The following is a 25,492-nucleotide window of genomic DNA, read 5'->3' on the forward strand; positions in this document are numbered from 1 at the left end:
AGCACTTCCTACAAACAAATCTATAGAAAACCACTTCACACCTGACCTAGCTATACACAAACTTTCCCAAGATAAAAAACTTATTCCCAATTTATACGCTAACCCTTGAAGGCCTGAACAATTTTTTTGAGCAAGATCCAATATTATAATGCTTAAAATATAATAATATTATACAACAACCAAAAGGCAGCCATAGACTTATAATTTGAGACCGGCTCGCAAAGCTTTTAGCGCATTAACTCCCCTCTCCCTCTCACATGCCCCCTCTTGCTCAACACTTCTATTTAAATCCAATCCAATCCAAACCAAAACTCTCACTGCATTCTCTTCTCCAACATTGCAAAGCTCCCTCCTAAGTTTCAAACCTCCTAAAATACAAACGCTCTCTTCCTCATAATCTCCCATATTTTCGCTTTGTGTTCTATTTGAAACTCTTTATTCAACCCACTTTTCTCCCACATAGTGAGAACTAGAATTGTCCCAACCATGGAGAACTTGTTTCGTCTTGCCGATCACGAAAGTTTCTTCTCTCGCAGGTGCATTTGGGTTAACGGTCCAGCTATAATCGGAGCCGGTCCATCTGGGCTAGCCACAGCTGCTTGTCTTAGAGAACAAGGAGTGCCTTTTGTAGTCCTTGAAAGAGCCGTGTGCATAGCATCGTTGTGGCAAAAGCGCACCTATGACAGGCTAAAGCTTCACATTCCAAAGCAATTTTGCCAACTCCCTAAGCTTCCTTTCCCTGAAGACTTCCCTGAATACCCCACAAAGAAACAGTTCATTGACTATCTTGAATTCTATGCCAAGCACTTCGAGATCAACCCACAATTCAACGAGTGCGTTCAGTCTGCCAAGTACGATGAGACTAGCGGATTGTGGCGCGTCAAGACCGTTTTAACAAGCGCTGCTTCGACGCGCACTGAAGTTGAATACATTTGCCGGTGGCTTGTGGTGGCCACAGGCGAAAATGCCGAGTGCGTGATGCCTGATATTGAAGGACTAGCGGAGTTCGGTGGTGAAGTTACGCACGTTTGTGAGTACAAGTCCGGCGAGAAGTTCAAGGGAAAGAAAGTACTAGTTGTGGGGTGTGGCAATTCAGGCATGGAAGTTTCCCTTGATCTTTGCAACCACAATGCCTCTCCATCTTTGGTTTGCCGTAGCTCGGTAAGTAATCCATATAGTACAACAAGAAAAAATATCTCTTTCCATAAAATTGTGCAAATGGGTTTGGAGTCTTAAGGGTTTTGTTCTGTTTTGGCTATGCAGGTCCATGTCTTGCCAAGAGAAGTTCTTGGAAAATCTACATTTGAATTGGCGGTTTTGATGATGAAATGGCTACCCCTTTGGCTGGTTGACAAGCTGCTGTTGATTTTGGCTTGGTTGGTGCTAGGAAACATTGAAAAGTACGGGCTAAAAAGGCCGGCAGTTGGTCCAATGGAGTACAAGAACACTATGGGGAAAACCCCTGTCCTAGACATTGGCGCATTGGAGAAAGTCAGATCACGTGACATTAAGGTTGTTCCTGGAATCAAGAGGTTTTTACGAGGCCAAGTCGAGCTCGTCAATGGCGAAAAGCTTGATATAGATTCAGTTGTTCTGGCTACTGGATATCGCAGCAACGTACCTTCTTGGCTTCAGGTGAGAAAATGTTCTGTTTCCTCTGTTTCTCTTCATTTTCCGGGGGTGTTTTCGAAAAGACAGTTTTGGCAGTTGGTTTTTTAACAAATGGGGAAAAATGATAAATATGCTTAGAGAAAAATGTCAGCCTCTGAACTGATGGTCAGACATTTATGGCCGTTTTGAACTTGTCCTATTATCTATCAATTTTTTTTTTTCACAAACGTTTTGGAAGCTTCTTCTTTGATTGTTTTTGTTTTTAGCACTTTGTGATTGATATTTGGTTTGTTTAAAGGCGCTAATCTTGCTTTGGTTCATGTTGTATACAGGAAGGTGAGTTTTTCTCCAAGAATGGTTTTCCAAAGGCAACATTTCCAAATGGGTGGAAAGGAAATTCCGGGCTCTATGCAGTTGGGTTCGCAAGGAGAGGGCTTTCTGGTGCATCCTCAGATGCCATGAGAATAGCACAAGACATTGGCCAGGTCTGGAAAATGGAAACAAAGCAAAAGAAGAGAACCACGGCTTGCCATAGACGATGCATTTCCCAGTTCTAAGATACAACAAATATATTTTTCAAGTCAACCATCCATCTATTTAGTGAGATTCTTGTAGTGTAAAAAAGTACTGACATTGTATAAACACACAGAAAGAAACAGACAGTACAAAGTCAGAGCCCTCTCCCAAGGCCCAAGTTTTGCATATGTTTGGGCATTTTGTAGACCAAGGATGATGAGGCTTTTTCTTCTTGTTTTGGAGTTTTATACAGTTCTTTTTTTTTTTTTTTGTACTGTATCCAATGGTGAAGTTAAACTTTCAAGGAATTCCCTCTCCACTCAATGCTCTCTCCCTCTGTTATTTAAGTTTTCTATGTGGTTCTGTATCTAATTATTATGAATTCAGCTCAAGAAAGCCTTAAATCCGCACTAGTTGATCCCTATACCAAATCCTCCTATGGTCATTATTGTTAATTTTTCCCTTCTGTTTCAATATCAATAATGAAGTTGAAACCACTAATCATGTTGACTAAAGAACTTTTCCGACTGTCTCTTATGTGGAAGAACTAGGTCTTGAAATGAGGTTTATCATGCTCATTTGAGACCTACTGTAATTGGGCTCTTGAATATCATCAGAGCCACCTAACATGATTTCTCCCCATACCCATCAGAGCTTTATCAAGGAAAGGCCCACAGATTCAATATTTCAGATTGGCAACTTGCCTAATAGCATCTTTCATCAGATGAGTAGGGCCTATCACAATCGAACCTAGCTCCACAACAACCACCACCCTCTCTCTCTCTCTCTCTCTCTCTCGGAGGATAGCCACATTCCAAGATGTCTCCACATCACTATTCCCTTTAAAATTATTGTCCTGAGGTTGACCAACTCATTGGCATAATTTAGGTTTTACAAAGTCTCTGTTACCATGCACATGGATATATCATAGAGCCACAAAGAATGAAAATGTTGCAGTTAATCTTCTCTATAAAGCACAATTGAAAACTTGCATATAGCTGAGAAGAACTTGAATTAATGGTAATGTTCATGTTACTAAAGATTTTATTCATATTTGATTAGTTAAAAGAACTAGTTCTACTTTCTTGTTTCTTTTCAATTCTAACTCTTGTGCACATGGTCAGTATTCAGGAGCCATGGCTAGACAAAACTTACTGACAAGGTGAACTATCTGACATTGCATGGATTCAAACCAGAGATCTTTAGTGTGTTCTACTGGCGTGATGACCAACGACATCTTTGTACCAATCAATTTGCAATTATTTTCATTCAATGAGTCTTTTCAATTAAAAACATGACACTACTAGATCTGAACAAGGTATAAGTATCACACATTTGTGTTGGGTCCAAACCTAACCTAAATTACATGTCTAAAATCTAATTAAGCCTTTTAGATTCATTTCTAATGCTTTCAAGATCAAATGGAATAGAATTAAGTTCTGACACATGGATTAAGGTTTTTCATGCCCACACAATTTATAGCCAATTAGGTAACAATGAAATTCAAAGAGAATTCCAAATAAATAAAGTTCCAACTGAGCTTGTTTTGTCAACAGAAGTTCCAAAATTCCTTAGAACCCCAATAGCTAGCCAAGAAAGACAAGTCAATCATGTAAATTTGATTTCAAGCGAAAGAAAAATCCAACTATATATCAATTCTCCATGACCTGTTATTACAAAGCTTATTCTACAGCATTCTAGCCAGTAGACAAATATAGCTTATATTTGGATCGATCACACCAGAAGAGGATGACTGATTGAGTTTAAGATCAAACACACTGTCAACCCAATCAAAATATTTTGTTTATTTTATTATTATTTTTTTTATGTATGATAAGAATACGAGATGAGATGAAAGGAGTTGTGAAAATAAACGAGACCGTAGATTACTTGAGATCTTTTCTAGTCGACTGATACCACTGCTCTGCCAAAAGTTACAAGTTTGAGGTTAACGTGTTATCTGGTTCAAAAGGAAGAAACAAATTGCTCCAAATTATGTTTGTTGTATGAAAAATTAGGAAATTTTGTTGAATCTTCAGTTATCTTGTCCTAATTACAGATATCAAAGTAGGATTAAAGATGTTAAAAAAAAAAAAAAAGCCATGTGCGTAAAATGCATAAATATCCAAAGCTATTGATGGAATAATCTGGAAGAAAGCAATTGCAAATTTTTGTCATTGGGGGGTTCAGTATACTGCCTGTAATTATCACCAAGTACATAGGCACAGATAAGGCTCATGTAATGGACCCTAGCAATTGTATTTTGCTTGTGTTGAGTAGTACTGAAATTTATTGGTGAAAGCTCCCCATGGTCGTGGGAGAATAAAATGGAAAATCATGTACAAGAAATAAAGCTCAGAAACAATACTACCTATTGGCTCCCAAAGTGGAACTAATGCAGCCATATGGCCCTGCTTTTTAGCCTTTGCATTTCTAAGTAGTGCCTAGAAACAACCCACATGAATCTTCGTGCAACTGATTGAGAAATCTCAAGTCTTTTCAATTCAATGGCCCCTCTATTTCCTTCATTTCCACAGCCTGAAATGATCAAACTCAGTTTGTACAAAATATGACTACATTTAACAGCTGCAGTCTGTCCTTCTATCTATGTGTTTCATTCAGATGTTTCTGGCCAACTTCTTTAAAAATGGACACATTCAATGTGGAAACAGTAAAACAACACATGGGATGGCCACCAATTTTCCTTGCCATATAATCCCACCACAAGGGCTCATTTTCACTTTCTATAGTTAGTCTGCAAATGAGATTCTGTTCCTTCACATGGTTTTGTCGACCAATCAGGAGGGCAAACCTAGCTATAAGAATATGCAGTTTAGAGAAGATGAAAAGAAGTGTTGAATTTTACACTTGGAAGTATAACACATGGAAATGGAATCATCCTGTGGAAATAAGATCACTTGAAGGAGTAAATGAGCTCAATACTTTCAACTAGTTGAAGAATTATTGAGAACAGTACTTCTAGGCCAGGGTAAAAGCATGCTCTTAATTTCTTGCTTCCTATGCATTGAGTACTTTTTGTCTGACCCTCAAAGTACTATATTCTCTGTTACCTCCAAATTATTACTTATCCCATCCAGTATAACTCACATGAAGGTCCCATGCATACCATTTCTGATGACATATAATTACAGAAACTTGATTGCATCACTTATTACATACTGAGTAGAGTGTCAGACTGATCACTAGACATGACAGGTCAAAATAAATAAACTCTATAAAATGTTTTGCATCTTCCACAAACAACAAAAGTACTAGGGTTCACTTCCTCATGACCATGTTCTATACACAAAACTAGATCAAATCCCCTCAACCAGGCTGCTACCTCTAGCCATGCATGCATAGTTGTCAATCCTTTATCCTGCATTATCTTGTCTAGGTTTCCATGCATGCAGGACCGGCTTATTAATTATCACCATCGAGTCAGGCCAAGAGTAATACTACATACAGTCGTAAAGTACGCAAGTGCTATGCAATCATTTTGAAAAAGAGTGACATTTATTATTAAAAAATTAATTTTTTTATGTGAATTTCGTATTTATTCATTTTTTTAAAAGGATTGCGCGACACTTACACACTATACGATTGCAAATATCATTTCTAACTGAAAATTGTAGAAACCAAGTTCTTTCTTAATTACTTGGGATCACGTGATTTTAGTAACTCATTATTCATCATGGCTATAAATATATATCGCTTTCAGTCTTTCTAGTGCCAAATATATAGTATTGTCTCTTGCTGAACCGTACGTGCATGCATGTGGATAAGACTTTTACCAAGTGAACTCCTAGAACTGGAAGGCGTTGATAGAAACCGAACACTGATCGATCAAGTACTAGCTTGTTGATCATATCTCTATACAAAATACAGCTAGTTATATATATAGCGTATATCTAGTGAATGACGTACTCTAATTAATTAATAAAATGATGACAACATATATAAAATCATAAAGAATGTGGATTGTCAGAGAGGCCATGAGCAAAGAGATTAAGAAAGTCTTAACAGTACTGAATTTATATGATCATTAATGGTTTCCTATTGCAGATGACGATATAATTCATCGCTTTTATTACTGATATTCATAGATCATCATGAGTAACTTATCATACACTCACGACCCATTTTAAAAATGCTTTAATTAATTGATGTTGATCCTTGAATTTGCATGATTATAATTAAGATTATATATAACTCCTCAAACAATGAGCGCGATTGATCATGATCACTCTTTTATAATCATGCACAGTGCATGGCTACAAATTATTTTACGCAGCTAGCAATGGCTAAAAGGAAACAAATAATAATGGCGGCAAATCTTTTTGCCTTTTAATTCCCATGAGTTCTCATTACCTTTACATTTAACGAATAATATCATGGCCTACAAAACCAAATATGGCATGCCTGAAGTTTAATGGAAGAATATTCATGTCAAGTGTTGCCCCATTTTTCCAGCTAAAAGGGATTAGATGCCAAAGTTTACGCTTTCTCTAAATATCAAAAACTATATTTATATTTCACTTTTGGTCAATTCTAATATAAGTTAGCTGCGCGCTTACATCTCCATATATATATCATTAATATTGATATTGGTTCATCGTGCCCTTGCTTAAAAACTTAACAACAATTTCCAATAAACGTCGTACGAGTCGGTGATGAAGAAATTTATTGGTCTAACTCATCTCATAAAATCGGTTCTACAAGAGAGGAATATTGTTCATTCTTTAAAAACATGTCCAAAGCTTTGTCCACAAGCAATATAATATTATTCCTCAACACCAGCTCCCTCACGTGCAAGTCAGTATTTTTTTTTCTAGTCCTTGTCATGTGGTAAGTAGTGTGGGCCCCCATTCGTCCTATGACATACTCTGATATCATGAAGAAATTCATGGGTCTAACTCATCTCATAAAATCGGTTCTACAAGAGAAGATTGTTCATTCCTTATAAACATGCCCAAGACCTTGTCTACAGACAGTGTGTGATTATTCCTCAACATACCCACAAACATTGAATACACTTCAGTACTGGTAATTTTTCAATGAGTTGTCAGAGTTAACGATCAATATTCAGAAGGAAAGGAAAAAAAAAGGAATAATTGATGCAGACTTGACAGCTAGCTTTAGAGACGAGTGTAACATCGATATCGTGTTCACATGATATATACACATCCCTTACCTGAAAAATCTAAATGGTGCAGTTTGGCCCAAAACATATTCAATTGCTAATTATTATATTCAGGAGTAAATAAATATCCCAAACTTTTATTTTTTGATTTGTTAAATTAATGTCCCTATTTGGCCCCAGCCTACTCAATGAGTTGTTTAGATCTTGTGGCACTCTCCATGCCTACCTACTCAATGAGTTATTTTAAGCTACCAGGTAACTTATGTTATGAGCTAGAGAGCATGATGGCAAAATTCTAGTGGAGACAAAGGCAAAATGAACACATGATCCATTGGATAAGCTGACAGAGAATGTGTGAATCTAAACTAGAAGGTGAGATGTGTGATTAAAGATATAAAAACTTTTAATTTGGCTTTGTTAGCAAATTAGCAAGATTCGAGAGTCCTACAAGATGAGTCTTCCCTCCTCCATAAAATCGACAAAGCCAGATATTTCCTTGTGTCAATTTTCTTGAATCCAAACTAAGCCAAAACCCCTTTTATGCATGGAGAGGCATCTGGGTAGCAAAACAAAGTCTTAAAAAATGATGCATGTAGAGAGTAGGAAATGAGAAATCAATAATATTTGGACTGACTATTGGATCCCTAGGATCAAAGTATTAATCAAAACTTGAGTGAATAAGGAGGGATGATCAGAGAAGGGACAATTGATAGCCTTGTTGACAATAATAGCAAATGGTTGGATGTAGGAAGAGTCAGAAACCTTCTGCCTTCACAAGCTACCACAGAGGTGTTGAAGATTTGTCTTAGTCCAAGTAAACACGCAAATAAACTGATTAATTGGACCCCTGTGAAAAATGGCAAATACAGTGTGAAAGTGCATACAGACTCTTTAGAGAGATTGGAAAGAAGAAAATGGAAGGAGAATGTTTTAATGCATCTAGGTAGAGACGAGTGTGGAAAGACCTCTTGTACTTACAGATTCCTTATAAGATTAAAGTATTTACTTGGAGAGCCTACAAAAATGAATTGTCAACAAAGAACAGTTTGCAGAAGAGGAAGGTGCTCATAGATGAAACATGCTAGTTCTGCAGAGGGAAAGTGGAAGACCTTGAACATGCCCTCTATTCTTGCCCTGCTTTAGATGAAAGATGGAGGAAATATTTACCCCTTTTACATGATGATGTCATAAATCAAGTTTTTGTGGAGTTAGCTCAATGTGTAAGAGAAAGAGGTGGGAAAGAGGAGTTAGATAAATTTCTCTTGATGGCATAAGGGTTTTGGTAGAGAAGGAATCAAATGGTAATGAGAATAAGAATATTGTACCAGAACAGTTGAACATGCTCCCTCGTTACTGAAGATTCACAAAAAGCTGAGACTCAAGGCAAAAAGGCTTAATAAATCTTTATGCCATTGGGAACCACCTCCACAAGGGGTGCTGAAGTTGAATGTTGATGAAGCAATGTTTCATGATTAGCTTATAGTAGGGGTGGGTTGCCATACTTAAAAATGAACATGGAAACGTGCTCATGGTTGCAAGTACAAAGAACATGAAGTAAATGATCCAGGGGAGTTTGAGCTTTTTGGCAATGTTAAGAGGCTTACAACTATGTTTGTATATGAGCATTCATTATATAATTATGAAAATTAATTCATTACTTGTTGATATCGTGTTTCGCAGTCCGAATAACTCCACAGGAGCCCAATTTGTTCTTTTGCAACTATGAAAAAATGGGAGATTTGGGGTGGTGGGGGACACTTTCGATACTAAAGTCAGTATGCGATTTTCTTATGAGAATTATGAAATCAAAGTACCCAAGTTTCTGAACCCCTTCCCTCACTGAGGGAGGGGTATATATACCTGGTCGAGGGCGATCCTTGGGAAAAAGATTGTGGATGTGTCGCTTCGTACTCGGGCCGTGTGTCCTTGCTATGCAACAGATTTGCTAAACTTGATCATAGCTACCACCAACAACCTAGGGGGCACGTCGTAGCGTACCTAGCCTCGGGCTTCATTAAATGCGGCATGGCTTCTTGTTTTGATGTGCTTGTTTATGCCCTTCATTAAATGTGGCATGACCCCGATCAGATGCATCCACTCCTTAGGTCTGTCTAGACGTCAGGGTTCAGGGACAAAGATTATCCTTGACCTTGCACTGGGGCTATTAGCCAGTAGTGGTGTCAAACAATTTTGCCTTCCATCCTCTAGCTAGAGCGTGTTGCCCGACTACTTCTCCTCCAGGGGCTGTCTTAGCCCGGCCCACCCTTTGTCCTCGGACCCTAGAACTGTTCCGGCCTTGTGGGCTGGGCCTGTTCGTCTTGGCCCGACCTTGGGGATTACTCCCATTACCCTACTAATGGTGAATCAGATTCAGGAGAAAGAAGAATCATGGTCCCTGTGGGGAAATCTCATCGAGGAAACACAAGTGTTGACGAAGAGATTTACTAATTGCAAGACTCAACATACAGGTAGTTTGGGTAATGAAGGAGCATGTAGTTTAGCAAAAATTGCTTAGAATGTGGAGGATATTAGCTTATGGTGGGAGTCTATTCTAGATATAATTTCTCAGATTATCTAGGTTGACAAATGCTTGTAATTCCCTTTTCAAGGAATGGATGAGTTTTGTTATTTTTTTAAAAAAAAAGGCCTCGATCATAGAATTATCCCAAATTTTAGAGCCTGGGTCGATCGAGATGATGATCAATCTCTTAGATCTTCCCACATTTGTAGACCCAAGTTTAGCTCATTTTACTTGTTTAGTTTAAGGTTGCTCAATATAGTGCATATTAATTAGATATAAATATGATAAAAGATATTTGTAGTTTTAGGGTGTGCAGTTCTCGTGTCTTTTTTTAAAGAAATGGATAAATCTGGAATCCACATTATAAATTATTTTTTTAATGAGTAAATCTGAAACTTACACGAAAAAATAATTTTTTTTTTAACGATGGATTCTACTTTTTTTCAAAATGACTGTGCAGAACTTGCACAGGTTAAAACTATATCTAATATTACTCTTTTAGTACAGCTTAAATATCTAACACTTATAAAGGTGATGCTTGATAACCTTAATTCTGATCGGATTTGATAACCTTAATTACCATCAAATCAATCATTTTAAATGTTCGAAAAGATGCTGACTACCATCACACGACCTATGATCTTATTATCATTATCATTGTAATTTATAGTATGGACTTCATTAACACTACCACGACCACCCTTACCATTATTTTCATGAGCCTATAACCTGTACAATGAGTGGATTGTTGTGTACGTTATATATGAGGGAGAGAGATTTAAAGAGATACCGAGTTTTATAGTGAAGAAATCTGAAACGATTTATAGGCTGGTTTATTTGACGAAACAATATAAAAGTTGGAATAGTGCGGTAAGACTTGAATCGGTTTATATTTTTATAAGTAAGAAAAGAAATGAAACTTAAAAATTACAACAGTTCATAATGAAACATTGATTTTGAAAGGATTACCGCTCCATAAACATAATACTTCAAGTTTAATAGGTAGAATGCTTATTTTTATGGGTAGAATGCCACATTGGAGTCAAATGACTCTGCTTAAAATACAAAACAATAGAAATGTTGAATTAGCGCTTTTGGGTGGAGTCTTGAATTAGTTTATATCTTTATATGTAAGAAAAGAAATGAAAGTTAAAAGTTACAATGGTTTATAATGAAACATTACTTTTAAAAGGTTTACCGCTTCATAAGCATAACACTTCAAATTTAATGGGTAGAATGCCTACTTTTATGGGTAGAATGTCACGTCGAAATTATATGACTTTACTTTTATATATAGTAATAAATGACTGCCTACATTTTGTTATTGTTATCATCACTACTATTTTATCCTTAATATTGCCATTATCACCACCTTCCTCGAACATTATCTACCTATGCCAATGTGACATCACTGTGAACGTAATTGTTAACAAAAATATATATTATTGTCTCCGCTCCACCATTTTCATTAAGACCAAGGCTTGATTTGGATAGTAGAAATTTTTTATCTTATCTCATCTTATTTCAATATCCAAACACCGCAAATATAAATATTTTTCATTTTCAAAATTTTAAATTTTTCATCTAATTATTACCTAATAATTATAATTTTATCAAACTTTCAAACAAAACATAAAAACAATTCAATTTTTTCAAATTTTAAAACAAAAATAATATTAAAAAATTATATTATAACAATATTATAACTTTATAATATTTTTATTCAACATTTTCTCTCTAATTTTTTAAAATCCCATAAAACACCTCAACTCAAACAATTTCACTACTATTCATAGATCATTTTATCTCATCTCACTATCTAAAGCAGGCCTAAAAGTCCAAGAGTTTATAATTATCACCACCATTGCTACATTAGTTGCACTTTCACATAGACTAGTTTCACCCGTCATCGTGTATTACCACCATAACCTATATAGCCGTTAGGGGTAGGCAGCGGGGGCCTGCCCCCTGCTACCCCGGCCTCATCTGCCTCGCCTCGCATGAAGGATCCCTAGTGGAGGCGTGGGCTGGCTGACCTTAGCGGGGCCTCGCCCCACACCCCGCTTCACACCCTCCCTGGCCCCCTCCCCTCTCATGGTGAGGGGCGGGGGGTGGGGGTGCCCCCGCCCCGCACTATGCGGGTAGGACCCCTAATAATTGTTGTAATCTCACTACCATTATAACATGGATATGATAAATTTTATTAAGGAGAGTTCTCTACGTAGACTTTCAAGTAAAGTCTAAGTGTGTGGAGAGAGAGAGAGAGAGAGAGAGAGAGAGAGAGTCACCGATAGGCAAGGTGACTACAATACAGCTATAGGCATAGCGTAAGGAGGGGTGGCAATGGGCATATCGTTAGATAGAGAGACACGAACAAAGATAATAGATACAAGAACATCGGATTGAGGGAGAAGAAAAAAGAGATGTGGGTACTTTAAAATCATGCCCTTTTATGACAACTATTGTTACTACAAATAAATTATCTATACCAAACTTTTATAGTGGCAGAATAGTGTTGCCGTAAAAGATCCAAAATCGTCGTAGTAAGTTTTGTCATAATTTGTAGTTACACTATTGGAAAAAAGTGACTGAAAAGAGTTTTTGCGTCAAAAGTTTACCTGTCGAAAAAAAAAAAGAAAAAAAAAGCAGCAAAATGTAGATTTTCATGTAGTAGTCTCATAGATTTTATCATTTATGGATGGAGATATCTTAATTTAAAAGCATTTAACGTATTTGATATTGTTGGCTATAAAATGAATTAGGGTTCGACCCATTCATTAGAAGCTCATTGCCAAGAATAAAAGAAAGAGATAAGATAAGGAAAAGATAAAGTAAAAAATAGTTGACTGACATACAAAAAATTGAAAGTAACATAAAGCAAACAGAACCGGCTAATTACTCCAAAGAATGAAGAAGAATTCTATAAAAAGAAGAGATTTCTACAGACGTGAGAGTTTGGAATCTTTATTCTTTTGGGATTTTTTTTCTCTCTCTCTCTCTCCATATTATTTATGTGAGAGCTATTTAGCCTCTCTTCAACTTTATTTTTTTCATTGTATGGAGAGATCCGTGAGACCATAAGATACTATAAAATTAGTAAATATAATAGATTTCCGTATGTATGTTTTTATGCCGAATTACATACATTTTTATCTCTTTTTATTTATTTATTTTATATATTTTTTATTATTTAATTCATAGATGGACATCCGAACACCAAATCAATACCCAAACACCATCACGGGTAGGGGTAGCAATATGTGACACCACTTGTTAACCTAACACAAACATGACACGATAATAGTGGGTTTAGGTTTAGTCTTAATAGATTTGGGTTAAAACGGGTTGAGCCGTTAAGACACGATTGTTTAACGGGTTGATAACGGATCAACCTGTTATAACTCGTTAAGAAAGTTAAAGTTACAATTATACCTTTATATCTAAAAGTAAAATTGTCGGGATTTTAATTTCAATATTTTTTTTGTTTGGATTGTAATTTTAAACTTGCAGTTAGTTTTATATATTTTTTTTATAGATATTGTGATTTTAATATTTATATAAAATTATACTAAACTTAATTAGGTCAAACGAGTTGGGTCAGGTCGTGTTAATCTATTTCGTAGTATTTACTAATCGGTCGTGTCATGTCAATCCGTTATATTAATAGGTCGTGTTAGAGTTTGAGATTTTGATACGATAAGTTTAGCGAATCATGTTCAGGATGACTCATATGGTATAATATACATGTTTTGATACGATTCATTAACATAATTTGACGCTCTTAATCACGAGCCACTCGACTGTATTGCCAAGCTCTAGCCCACCGGAAAGTTGCATCGACAGATATATTTAGCTAGCAGGATAATAATTAGAGGAACAAACAGAGTAAGATCCTCTCTATAAGATATTTCTTTTATGTGTTTCATTTATTTAGAGAACATGAATGCAATGAATATGATATCAATTATGAATATTTAAATTTGAAGCCATATCATAATCATTATTAGATTTGAAAGATTTTAAAAATAATTGGACCGAATATTCAATATTGATTTTGTATAAACAACCGAGTTACGGGAAGAATGAACAAAAATAAAGCTTATTAAAACACTAATGCTTATGTAGAAATAGATTTTAACCATTGCTATTTGCTACCTTTCACACACATGTTATATTTAACAAAAATTATATGTTATTCTTACATACTCTTTGTACACTCTATTAATATGATTGGTTGAATTAATTTTTTTTAATATAAAATAATTGTTTTGACCAATTACTTCGTGAAGTATACAGAAAGTTTACAAAAATGACTCTAGCAGAACTCTTTAATATCATATAACTTTCACCATTCAACTATATATTATGGTTATCAAATAACTTTCAGGATTTGAACCGAACCGGAAACAACAAGGATGTTTTCGAGATCTTCTTTGACAATGAATGGACCAATAAGAAAGCACAGATTACGTTTTGGTTCTGTATCCCTCCGAGATACCAAAAGCCCATTTGTTTCAGAAAAACCCCAAACAGAGAGCTCCAACTCCAAGTTAGCTACTAGAACCGAACACAGAGTGGAAAAACCAAAAAAAAAAAAAAAAAGACACTATGGCAGTCACATCTAATCTCACCAATTTCACCTCTCTCGTTCTGAATTCTCCTCGCACTCTCTCTCCCATCAGCAAGCCCTCCGTTTGCTCTATTCCTTTCAACAATACTCGTGGCCTCAGGACCAACTCAATCTCGAGTTTTGCCACCAATGGCTCAAGAACGTACAGACCCTTTTCGGTTCAGGCCATGGCTTCTTCGTTCGGGTCTCGGCTCGAAGATAGCGTGAAGAAGACAGTGACTGAAAACCCAGTTGTTGTTTACTCCAAAACTTGGTGCTCGTGGGTCCAAATCCTTAATTTCTATTCGTTTTTGTGTTGGTGCTAAATTTCGTGTTGTGTTGTTGGTTTTAGTGTTTGGAGATTTGAAATGGGTATTGTTGGAATTTCTGTTGAAGGTACTCTTCTGAGGTGAAGTCGTTGTTCAAAAGGCTTGGTGTGCAGCCATTTGTCATTGAATTGGATGAACTAGGTGATTCTTATTTCTCTTCAAAATGTATGCGTGTAATTGTGAATGGATATGCTTATGCAGCAGAGTAAGCATCTAGGATGCAGTAAAATTCGTATTGCCTGTACTATATCAAATAGTGTACAATATTCTCTTGAAAAATATAAAGAAGCTTGCGATGGGGCATCTACGATAGAGGTGTTTTCCCACAACATGGATTTGAAGGCATTAAGGTGGCTTTTGTCTGTCGCAAGAGTGCTAGTTGTCATTCCTGGGTTACATTCCCAGCATGGTGCTTTTGGTCAAGCTAGCTTTCCAATCAAAAGGCTTTCTACGTTGGGGTGCATAGTGGGATTCGGTCATTTGTTATTGTAGATTCACTAGTATATACTGCCTTATTTCATTTTTTTTTTTCCATTTGATAAATAGCATTTCATTAACAGTACCAAAGGAAAAAGATGACGCCCCTATTGGACAGAGGAAATAAACAGAAGGTCCAGAAGAAAGGGAGGGGGAAATAAGATTAAGAACAAGTTGAAAAAAATTAGCAAGCTAATAACTCTTCACCCACCCATTTTCCTTCCCTAGCAAGCTAACAACCTAGAACTTGAAAATTTGAAACATGGACAGTTTGTGCGGAGTCCCTTTTCAAAATGAGTTTGTATATGTGGAATAATATGTGCTAATCATTATAAAATGTATTTAAGAATCATAAGTTTCTCTTTTTTTTAAGATGATGTACTGTAAACATTTAGGGTGTGTCTAAGTGTGTTTGTGGCATTTTGCATTAAACAAATAAAATCCTTCTCCCTCGTACTGTGTATGTGTCAAGAGAGCATTTTACAAGTCTGATTGTCTTATTCTTAACTTCTTCTTTGGTACCGGGACCTCCTTATTCAAAGAGTTTCAACTATCTGGAGTTCAAAGAAGACATTGAGAAGCTGCAGCCTATATTTTGTGTGGTCGAGTTCAATTAGATAATAGTTACACTAGCGGGTAGATCTGGAACATGATTTCTATTGACTCATATTTCAACAATAGAGAACCACGAACCTGATTCTCATCAGAAAATATTTGGATCTCTAAGAGGACATGAGAACGGAACAATAATTCTCCTTTCCCTCATTCTTTCAAAAACTTAAATTGTTGGTATGCCTTCTAAATGAAGGGCAATAAATTACTATACTTTTGAGTCTTTATGTGTGTGGGTACGTACATTGGGAAGATTCTCTCTTGCTATGATCATATGATGTTTCTCCTGTAATGGGGTATTTCCATCCAACACCATTGGGATATTCTTTCTTTTTGCAATATTCTCTGGAATAATTGGCTGCATGTCAATTGATGCCAAGAATCTGGATGTTGGTTTGTCATCACCGACTGATCAATGAAATCATTGTTTCTTGTGGGATTTATCAAACTTTAACTCTTGGGAAAATAAAGGCTGCTTTGTTATATTATTTAAATCCCCCTCTTTGATAAAATTAAATTCTCGCATTTTTTTTTTCAATTTAATTAAGAGGTATTTGCCACGAAGTTGAAAATTACTAGAAAAGTGGAGCTTGGTTTCCATTTCTTATTTGTAGTGCTTGTCTTTTAGTTCAATAACATTCATGTACATTCTTCTTTTTTTTGTTTTTTCTCTTTTTCCCCTCCAGGTCCCCAAGGGCCACAAGTGCAGAAGGTTCTTGAGAGGCTTACTGGGCAGTATACTGTTCCAAATGTTTTCATTGGTGAGTTGTACTTGTCCAATGCTTGACATTAACCCTAATACATCTAGAATATGAGGGATCCAGTCTTTCTTTTATGGTATCTCTTCAACAAACCATCATGGTGCTTATTTAATATTCATCTTTTTCAGATTCATAAAGTATAGATTTCCGTTGACATGTATTCATATGCACACAAAAGAGAGGGAGTTCCCATAGTAAAATTTGGAAATTGGTAAAAAAAAAATATTTGCATATGTTGTGTATGTAGTGTCACAGATCCATGTATACATATCCTTTGTAACTCACTCATACTGTTTTCTCTTAATTCCCCCTCCCCTCCCCCCCCGCGGCGGCGGCACGCCCCCCCCAAAAAAAAAACTCACTGGTACCATTATGCAACACTAATTGAGAGATAATGCTAGAAAAGAATTTTATTAACAATGCGAATGTAACGTCTCAATGGAAGGCTTAAGCCACATGGCTTATACTCTAAAAGGACTAGTCAAAAATACAATTGGAGCCCCATTAGAACATTATAAAGAGCAAAAACTTCTCATTTCCAAGCAATGTGGGATTTCATACACCACCTACCTTATCCTCTTATCATATGGTGTATCAGAATTTGGAAAGTCTTATTTATATCTGGTTCAGGTTTCTTTTAAACTATCAATTAGCCCTTTTGTAATCACTTATAAAAAAAAAAAAAAAAAAAAAAGCCCTTTGGTAATCACAAAAGGATCAAAGTCAATAATTGAAGAAACTGAACTCAAAGCATTAATCTCCAATTACATAAAGTGACAAAATTTTGTGTTTTCCATCAACTTTGTGACAACCAGTGTTCTCTGGGCTTGATTCTGGTTTTGTATTCTACAATGCCTTTTGCTGACTGACTCAGATTATTTTTTAGCTATTTGGGTATTTATTTATGCTCAAATTTCGTTTTTTCTCCATGATCAGGAGGCAAGCATATTGGCGGATGTACAGGTATGATATTCTTATTGTCTGGCCCAAGTACTTGTGACAGTAAACTGTGTGATGGTCATTGTACTGAGTATTACGCTGCAAGATGGTTAGAAAGATTTGTCGGAGTGGAACTTGTCTGAGATAGTGTGAATTGGTTGAATGGAGGAAGATTTATTGAGTGTATTTGTGATTTACCCAAGAGGTACCAATTGCACCCCATTGTAAAGACATAATGGTTCAATTAGTCGTGTCACGCTGCGGAGACCCATCTCTCTGTGGAGGCACAATACTCTGTAGACTCAAGCTGTTCTAACCTACCTGCCATGGGAAGATTCCACCCATGACGTGGGCTCTTGGTCCTCTGCCTCACATATTATGGTATGGCCACCAATACAAGCCAACATTTGCATCATCTTTTAACCAATGATCTATGCAGTGAGTGATGTGCCCTTTTGATTCTATGAAGGCGGAAGTCTGGGGTTCAATCCTGCCCTAACTTGGGAGGGTGGGTGGTTGGAACCTACACTTTGGAGTGAACTGAGTATGGTGATTAAAGTGGGGATAAAGAGGCAAATATGTCCTTCACACCCCCTCACCACCAAATTTATCCTTATCCTGTCCAACCTTCTTCAGACATTAGTAATTCACGAGCTGGTTTATTAATGACAGCATACAGTTCTTCTCCCCCCACCCTTTTTCGTCAAATTCTTATTATTTCTTCCATTCTGATGCAGATACAGTGAAGTTGTACCGGCAAGGAGAGCTTGAACCTTTGCTGTCAGAAGCCAAAGCCAAAAGTACAGAAAGCTAGCCCTTGGAAATGTTATCTTAAAGAATTTGACCCCAATGCCAACCTTGGACTTCTCAAGGAAGAATGTTACTTTTATTGCTCTACAAATATCATGCATAATATGACAGGTGAGGTTTGGATAATGAGTTGAGATGAAAGTTGAATAAAATATTGTTAGAATATTATTTTTTAGTATTATTATTGTTTTGGGATTTGAAAAAGTTGAATTGTTTATTGTGTTTTATGTGGAAATTTGTGAAAGTTGTAATGTTGAGATCAGATGGGTTGAGAGTATTTCTCAATCCAAACTGAGCAAATCTTCTTTACTAGTGTATTCACACTAAGCCCTCAAGCTAAGGCAGTTGATGGGATTGGAAACGCAGAAGATTGGATGTGGTTGAAACAGTGAATTTTTGTTTCTTTGGTTGCTGTGGAATTGAATTTCTTATTTGGTTTTCGAGTACACGTGTGATCTCTTGGGAATCAAAACGATTTTGCAATTTTCTTCCTCAGAAATTGAATGAGGAAATAACTGTCCAGTCAGAGGCAATCCCTTTTTATTTTCTGTTTACAGAACCTGTCTGGAAGTGAGAAACAAGTTACAATGTGATATAATTATTCAACATGTTATGAATTCCCTACTATCTATAACGGTAGACGCATATAAACTTAGTTAGGGTGTAAAAGACTGGTCTGAAAACCGTGCTTCCCTTGCTTATGTTAAAAAGTAAGAGTGATTCACCGTTAAACTCTGGCATCTGATCCCTTTTAGCTGGAAAAATGGGGCAGCACTTGACACGAATATTCTTCCATTAAACTGCATGCCATATTTGGTTTTGTAGGCCATGATATTATTCGTTGAATGTAAAGCTAGTGACCAAATTGCAAACCAAGATGATGATGATGTACTTATGATCAGGAAAGCTGTCTTGAATTGCCCGGGACTTGTCTGCACGTTTTTTATCCATGCCTGCAAGCGACTGAGCGAGGGAAGCTATGATCAGCTTCCACCACTTTGACAAAGGAAGGTCATTGTTTATTCAGGGTTGCCAACTAATGAGAACTCATGGGAAAGAGGCAAAAAGACTGTGCCGCCATTATTATTGTAAGATTAATATTGTGTTCGTTATTAACAATATCGATCTGGATATACGCAGCAGCAACCATAAAATTATAAGGAAGAACATAGAAGAAATCAAAGAGAGTATGATACACATTCCTGCACAAACAAGCTAATTCTAGAGGGTGAAACAGAGGGAGAATTAAAATTACAATGATAATACAAACATGACTCATTTAAACTTCTACAATTTCATCCAATGCATAGTTATTTGTAGATACATTTGCATAGTTAACTTTGTTGAAGCGAACCACCACTGGGTAGCGAGTCTTTGGATCCTGTCATATGGATTTCCAGAGAAAATCAAACACTCAAACTTAACCAACAACCAAAAGAAATAAATTTATGACATTTGGGTTTTTTTGTGACGAAGAGTGGGAGAGCACAGACCTGGTCAACAGCTACCACAGATCCAATGCCATTGAACCAGTAAGACTCTTTCCTCAGAATCTTTACCTGAGAAATCAAAGTAATATATATATTCATTCCCTTTCTTTTGCCAGAATACACATGTTCAAGATGTTAGGAAGATGATTAATTAAGAGTGTTTAACATAGAACTGAAAACCTGCGAAATGGAAGAGAATAGCTTTCAATCATTGGCCAATTCTACAAGTCCCTGAGATTCTTATTCACCAATTTACTAATTTGCTTGGTAGTATCAAATAAAATCACGGTATTATGAGATGTGGGAGCTCAAGCTAGCCTATAATACTTCCAGTGTTCTTACATACAGGAAAATAAAAGGTTAATAAAATACCCTTCTCCGTGGTTATTAAATTATCTAGTTTCATCAATGGTATCAACCCATTTTCCTTGGGGCTCTTGTTTCTCATTCGTAAAGGGAAAAGTATCCCTAAGAATATTTATCCTTGTCAAGAATTCAAATGCTTGTATAATTTGCTCATAAATTTGTTTTCTTTTCAATGGATAGAATTTAGAAATAAGGAATTCTACTCATCAACTACTATTCACTTTCTCACCCCACACCTACGCATGAGGAATTTTCATGCGTTGGTCCCCACGAATATCACATCTACACCTCACACCTCCCTCTCAGAACTGGTTATATACTAAAGTTTTAGGGGTTCAAAACTGGCATGGAGTCCTACATTCATCTTGGTTAAGGGTTTATAATCAGGGAAGAGTTGAACTTTTAGTGCAGCCCAGTTTCTGGAGCAAGAAGAGTAATATACTCGTCAAATTCTAGGCTTTTGTGCCAGTTTGGTTTCCCAATAGTTAATTATTATCGAATTCAATAGGATCAAAGCTTCACGTAAAGAAGTTCATAAGCATGTATTATAATGAACCTTCATCTTCTGCAATTATAAATACTTCTTCAGTGCAAATAGCATTTCAATTTTCATAAATCGAGTTAGGCAATAAGGTTATCTGGGGTATCAGTAAGTTGATACTCAATTTGATTGACATGAATCACAAAATCTGTAAACTGGGAACACACCTTGGCACCTCTTTTGGGTCCAATTGGTGGTGGTTTAGCCTTTGGAGCTTCACCTTCAACTGGTGCTGTGGCTGGTGGAGCTGCTCCTTCCTCAGCGGCCCTAACAACTAGCCTTGAACTATTGTTCTTCAAAGGGAAGAATAACATGTTACTCCTGGCAGATGAACTTGTGCTGCTTGAAACATTAGGTGTTAGCACAAACCCAGAAGCAGCTGATGCCATGTTGCAGCTTGCCATGTCGTGCCCCCTCTTTCTCTTCAAAATGAATAAGCTTAAGATAATTGCTGACAAAGATTGAGAGGCTTTGAATGAACTGGAATTCTATGTTTTTGGGAGAATCATCTGATCCTTGCAAGTTAATAAATCGTTTCCTCCACTAGGGTTGTGCCACCTATGCACCATATCCCCATTCTTTGGATAATGTGATTACATGTCATCTTTTGATAACTCGGTGTATGGCTTATTGGACTGTATAGTAATTGTGAAGTAGTACCCACTGGTTTTTAGGAAAGTAAAATAAAATGCAGGTCACGAGTTTCATTCAGATACATCATAGAAAAAGCACAATTAGTTAAAAAAGTTCAAAATTTGTGACATCTGGATTGGATGTAAGGAAAATGCAACTTTGAAACTTAAATTTGACACTTTATTTTGACACTTCTTTTATTTTAATTTTTTTTACTTAATAGTTAAGGAAGTAATTATTAGTGTATTGATTTTTTTTTCTATTTTTTAAAAATATTTTAAATTGATAAAAAAATATGAATAAAAAAATTGAAAAAAAATAAAACGGCCAATTTGGCATAGAGGTCACTTGGAGTGGTGCTACTCAGGCGACAAAGTAGCACCGCTCTTGCATGTAAATGTTCAAAATCTCATCTCAATTGTAATGTGTGTTTATTTATTTTGTTTAATTTGTCATTCTTAAATTCGTCTTTATTACAAAAACTCTCTAATTTTGAGTTAGCAATACAAACACTATCAAATGCAATGCACTGGACGTGCTTTTTCTAAGACTATTCATCCGAGCCAGATTTTTTTCCGACCTGGGATCTACCTGGTCTGAAAACCGGATTACTTTACATGGACCTATCTGGTCCAGATACAGTTATCATATCCAAGTATCGGATTTAAAGCCTGGTACCTGGTTTCTATTAAAAAAAATTGTATCCTTGAACAATGCCCCCTCAATGTTTGGCTCTCTCTGTCTCTCTCAAACCTGAGCTCCCGCCGCTCAGCCTTCCTCTTATTCGCAAGCCCCGATCGATCCTCCTATTCAAACCCCCACCAATCAATATGGCTCTCTCTCTCTCTCTCTCTCTCTCTCTCTCTGTTGCATCAAAACCCTAGCCTCACGCAGCTCAGCCTTCCTCTTCTTTTTTGTCTCCTCCGATCCTCTATTCTTTTTCATCTCCTTCTCTCGATCTTCTCATTCTCACCTTTTTCTAGCTTTCTTCTGGCAAACTGATGGCCATGGAAGTGGTGTTAAAGACCCAACTATTGATCCAAAAGCCCTAGAACCACTAGATACTAATTTGATTAAGCCTTTAACCCTTAGGATCATAATATTCCACCATGCTTCTGAATTTGACGTCCATGACGACCTACTCTATTGATACTAACCTGATGGTAGCCATTTCCCTTTTGATGACTTCACTCTTTTATCAGTATTCAATGTCTTAACACCATGCCCATATATAGTACTAAGGCATTTTAATCCGGCCTATAAGTTGCCCCCTCTATGACTTGAAATCGTGACGTGATTCTTGTTCTGATACCAATTGTTAAAGATCCAACCATTGATCCAAAAGCCCTAGAACTATTAGATATTAATTTGGTTAAGCTTTTAACCCTCAAGATCATAACAAGTGGGTCACTTGAGTTGATTGTGGGCGAGAGACCAGGTTTATGTGATCCACGTCCATGGTTTGGTTGTCCGTCTCTTTGGGAGATCCTTGGTGGGTGGCATTCAAGAAACACCATGGACACAGTAAGACATGGATTTTGGGTAAGATGTTGTTCATAAAAAATATGTATTCTTTTTTTTTTTTTTTTTCTAGTTGGATCTATGTTTCTATGTACAATTGCTATGCACCCTTTAAATTGGAGTAACAGAGACATCAAAGTACAAAATTTGGTGATCTATCATATTTTAATGTGTTGGTTTCAATGTTATAGCAGAGTTTTGGTGATCTCTCATATTTTAGTGTCCCAATTTGTGAGCAATGATAATCATGACGATCTGTGAGCATGTGGGAAAGGATTGGTGGTGCTCATCTTTGAACAAATCTTATGTGGGTATAAGTATATGCAGTTCTTTTGCTCGATTTGCTCTTTTTTATTAAACATAGGGCTTTTTTTTAAAGTTTTTGAGGGTTTACGTTTTGATTTTTCTATTTCTCATGATCTACTATTAATAGCCATATAAATGAATGATCAGAGACCTGCTCTTTGTTTGCCCCAAATGATAACTGGCCTCGTGTCTTTGCCCGCTCTTTTTTATAATCCCACCATTCACATTGCTTTATTTTTTGTGTTGGTATTATTTTATTGATCTTTTCTTCCACCCTCCAAAGTCCTATTTAGATGAAAATTGTGTGTCAGTAGAAAATATGCTTGGATGAAGAAGCTTGTGTTTGAGAAAGTCTCTGAGTCCACTGACAATATGTCTAAAAGACCAATTTCTGTGAGATGTCTTTTAAGAAACATAAACATGGGTTCTTTCCTTTGGATCAGGGAGATCTGCATCCCTTGTGGTGTTTGTATTGGTATCGGAATGCCTTGTTGTCCAGGTGCTCTTTAGGATTCCTTGTTCTCATTGATAATATAAAATACATAAATGCATCATCTATGTATACGTTCGAAGATAGGTATTGAGTCAAAATCTACCAGGATCCACTTAAGGATCAGTTTGTTATTGAGAAAATCAAGAATATTGAATGGCCTCAGAAGGATCCAGTACGAGTACTGGTCACTGGTGCTGCAAACATGCAAGTCAATCCAATATACCTGTTAATTTATTTATTTAATTTTTCTATCCTTGCTGGAAATAAATTAATTTGTTAATCTCATGGAACTCAATTCGAATTCATTTGTTGGTTTCTCATTCATTGATCTTGAAGTCTAATTGGCATCAATTACTGATTGGTTAAGTTTATTGGATTTATTGCTTGTATCCATTGACATGGTACGAATTATTTTGTTCTATTTTGTCCTTGAACTCATCTGAAATTTGTATTTGATCCACAACTTTTTGTGATGTGATTCCTCACACAGCTACTGGCAACGATTTTTTTTATTTGAAGATGAGTTTCAATGCCCTTTCTATATATTATCTAAAGTAATCATATAAAATTGTAAAATGAGTTGTCAACAACACTTTGTGGTGTTGGAGATTTATAACTTGCTTACACAGTGTGATGAAAAAGAATCTACCAAATAATTTAACCATGTGGCACATAGCTTTTCTAAGTATGCTTTGAGGAGAAAGTCTCTAAAGACTATTGACTTTCTCTACTGTCGGAATGTGCTTGGGTTCCTTCCTTGTAAGCTTGTCATTTTGTTTTCAAAATTTTGTCAAAACATAAGCTAGAACTCTCTCTGCTTTTTAGTTTTCTGTACGTATGAGACTGTGAAAGTTGTTCAAAATTTTTGTTTTTTGCAGGATCTCTTTTGGTCAAATTACTTGAAATTGTTATTTGGTGTGAGATTAAATCATTGATGGAAGACCATGCTAATGATTTTGTAATTCATATCTTGGAATTTTGTATTTTGTAATGTAATTTATAAAGAAAAAACAATAATGCAATATGTAGTGGATTATATTGTATTGCATGCATTTTACAAGATGAATATTAGATATTTTTTTTTGTACATGCATTTAGTTAAAAAGGTAATTAGTTTATTATAGCTTTAGTTATTTTTATATAAAATTTAATTTTTCATTTTGATATATTTTTATTATTTTGGACAATGTTCAATGCATTAGTATTATGCTTTTTAACATGATTACTTCTTAGAAAGATTTTTTTTATAAAATATAGGCTTTTACAAAAAAAATTATGATTTTCAACATTTTTTTTGAAATTTTTTAATAAATATAGGCTTTTACATAAAGAGAATTATGATTTTCAACATGGATTTTTATTGAAAAATATTTCATATAATATAGGCTTTTATTAAAAAAAATTATGCTTTTAAACCTTAATTAAATATGGACTTTTATAATAATAATAAAACTTGGGTACAACTCGGTACCTAGATTCAGCCAGGTATAGCCCAGGTCATAACCCGGGTTTGGACTTGGATTCCGGGCCAAGTATACCTGAGTGAACAGTCCTAGCTTTTTCTATGCTACGTAGAGAGAACCAAGACATTAGGTAGAAAGAATGCTTAAAAGAAAGCCACATACTCTTATTATAGTTTGGACTTTGACAAAGGTAAAGATGAGAGAAACTTTTTTATTATTTTTCAAAATACAGACTTGAGTGTGTATTTTCTATTTCTTCTTCATCTATTCTCCGAAGGTTATTTCATGAATAAGGTCCCCATTAGCAGCTGCAGTGACTATTTCACTAAGCTTAGCACTGAAGTTTAGCAG

At 36.0% G+C, this 25,492-nt stretch overlaps 3 protein-coding genes across 3 annotated transcripts; 2 read left to right on the top strand and 1 right to left on the bottom strand.

The window, feature by feature from the left end:
• Positions 1–311: 311 nt before the first annotated feature.
• Positions 312–2,304, top strand: LOC121250476 (probable indole-3-pyruvate monooxygenase YUCCA8). Its single transcript, XM_041149606.1, has 3 exons — positions 312–1,161; positions 1,264–1,635; positions 1,944–2,304. Exons 1-3 carry the CDS (start codon positions 487–489, stop codon positions 2,166–2,168), a joined length of 1,272 nt encoding a protein of 423 aa, XP_041005540.1. The 5' UTR covers positions 312–486; the 3' UTR covers positions 2,169–2,304.
• An 11,984-nt stretch (positions 2,305–14,288) lies between these two features.
• On the top strand, positions 14,289–18,519 carry LOC121250165 (monothiol glutaredoxin-S10-like). Its single transcript, XM_041149147.1, has 5 exons — positions 14,289–14,680; positions 14,797–14,870; positions 16,505–16,579; positions 17,516–17,542; positions 18,256–18,519. The coding sequence occupies exons 1-5, from the start codon at positions 14,400–14,402 to the stop codon at positions 18,330–18,332; spliced, it is 534 nt and encodes a 177-aa protein (XP_041005081.1). The 5' UTR covers positions 14,289–14,399; the 3' UTR covers positions 18,333–18,519.
• Positions 18,520–19,455: 936 nt separating this feature from the next.
• Positions 19,456–21,322, bottom strand: LOC121250166 (photosystem I reaction center subunit IV B, chloroplastic-like). The gene is made up of 3 exons (XM_041149148.1): positions 20,893–21,322; positions 19,822–19,887; positions 19,456–19,709 (listed from the first exon to the last, which is right to left on the bottom strand). Exons 1-3 carry the CDS (start codon positions 21,127–21,129, stop codon positions 19,608–19,610), a joined length of 405 nt encoding a protein of 134 aa, XP_041005082.1. The 5' UTR covers positions 21,130–21,322; the 3' UTR covers positions 19,456–19,607.
• Between the last annotated feature and the right edge of the window lie 4,170 nt (positions 21,323–25,492).

Source organism: Juglans microcarpa x Juglans regia, chromosome 2D (assembly GCF_004785595.1).
Source record: "Juglans microcarpa x Juglans regia isolate MS1-56 chromosome 2D, Jm3101_v1.0, whole genome shotgun sequence".
Classification (NCBI taxonomy): Eukaryota; Viridiplantae; Streptophyta; class Magnoliopsida; order Fagales; family Juglandaceae; genus Juglans; species Juglans microcarpa x Juglans regia.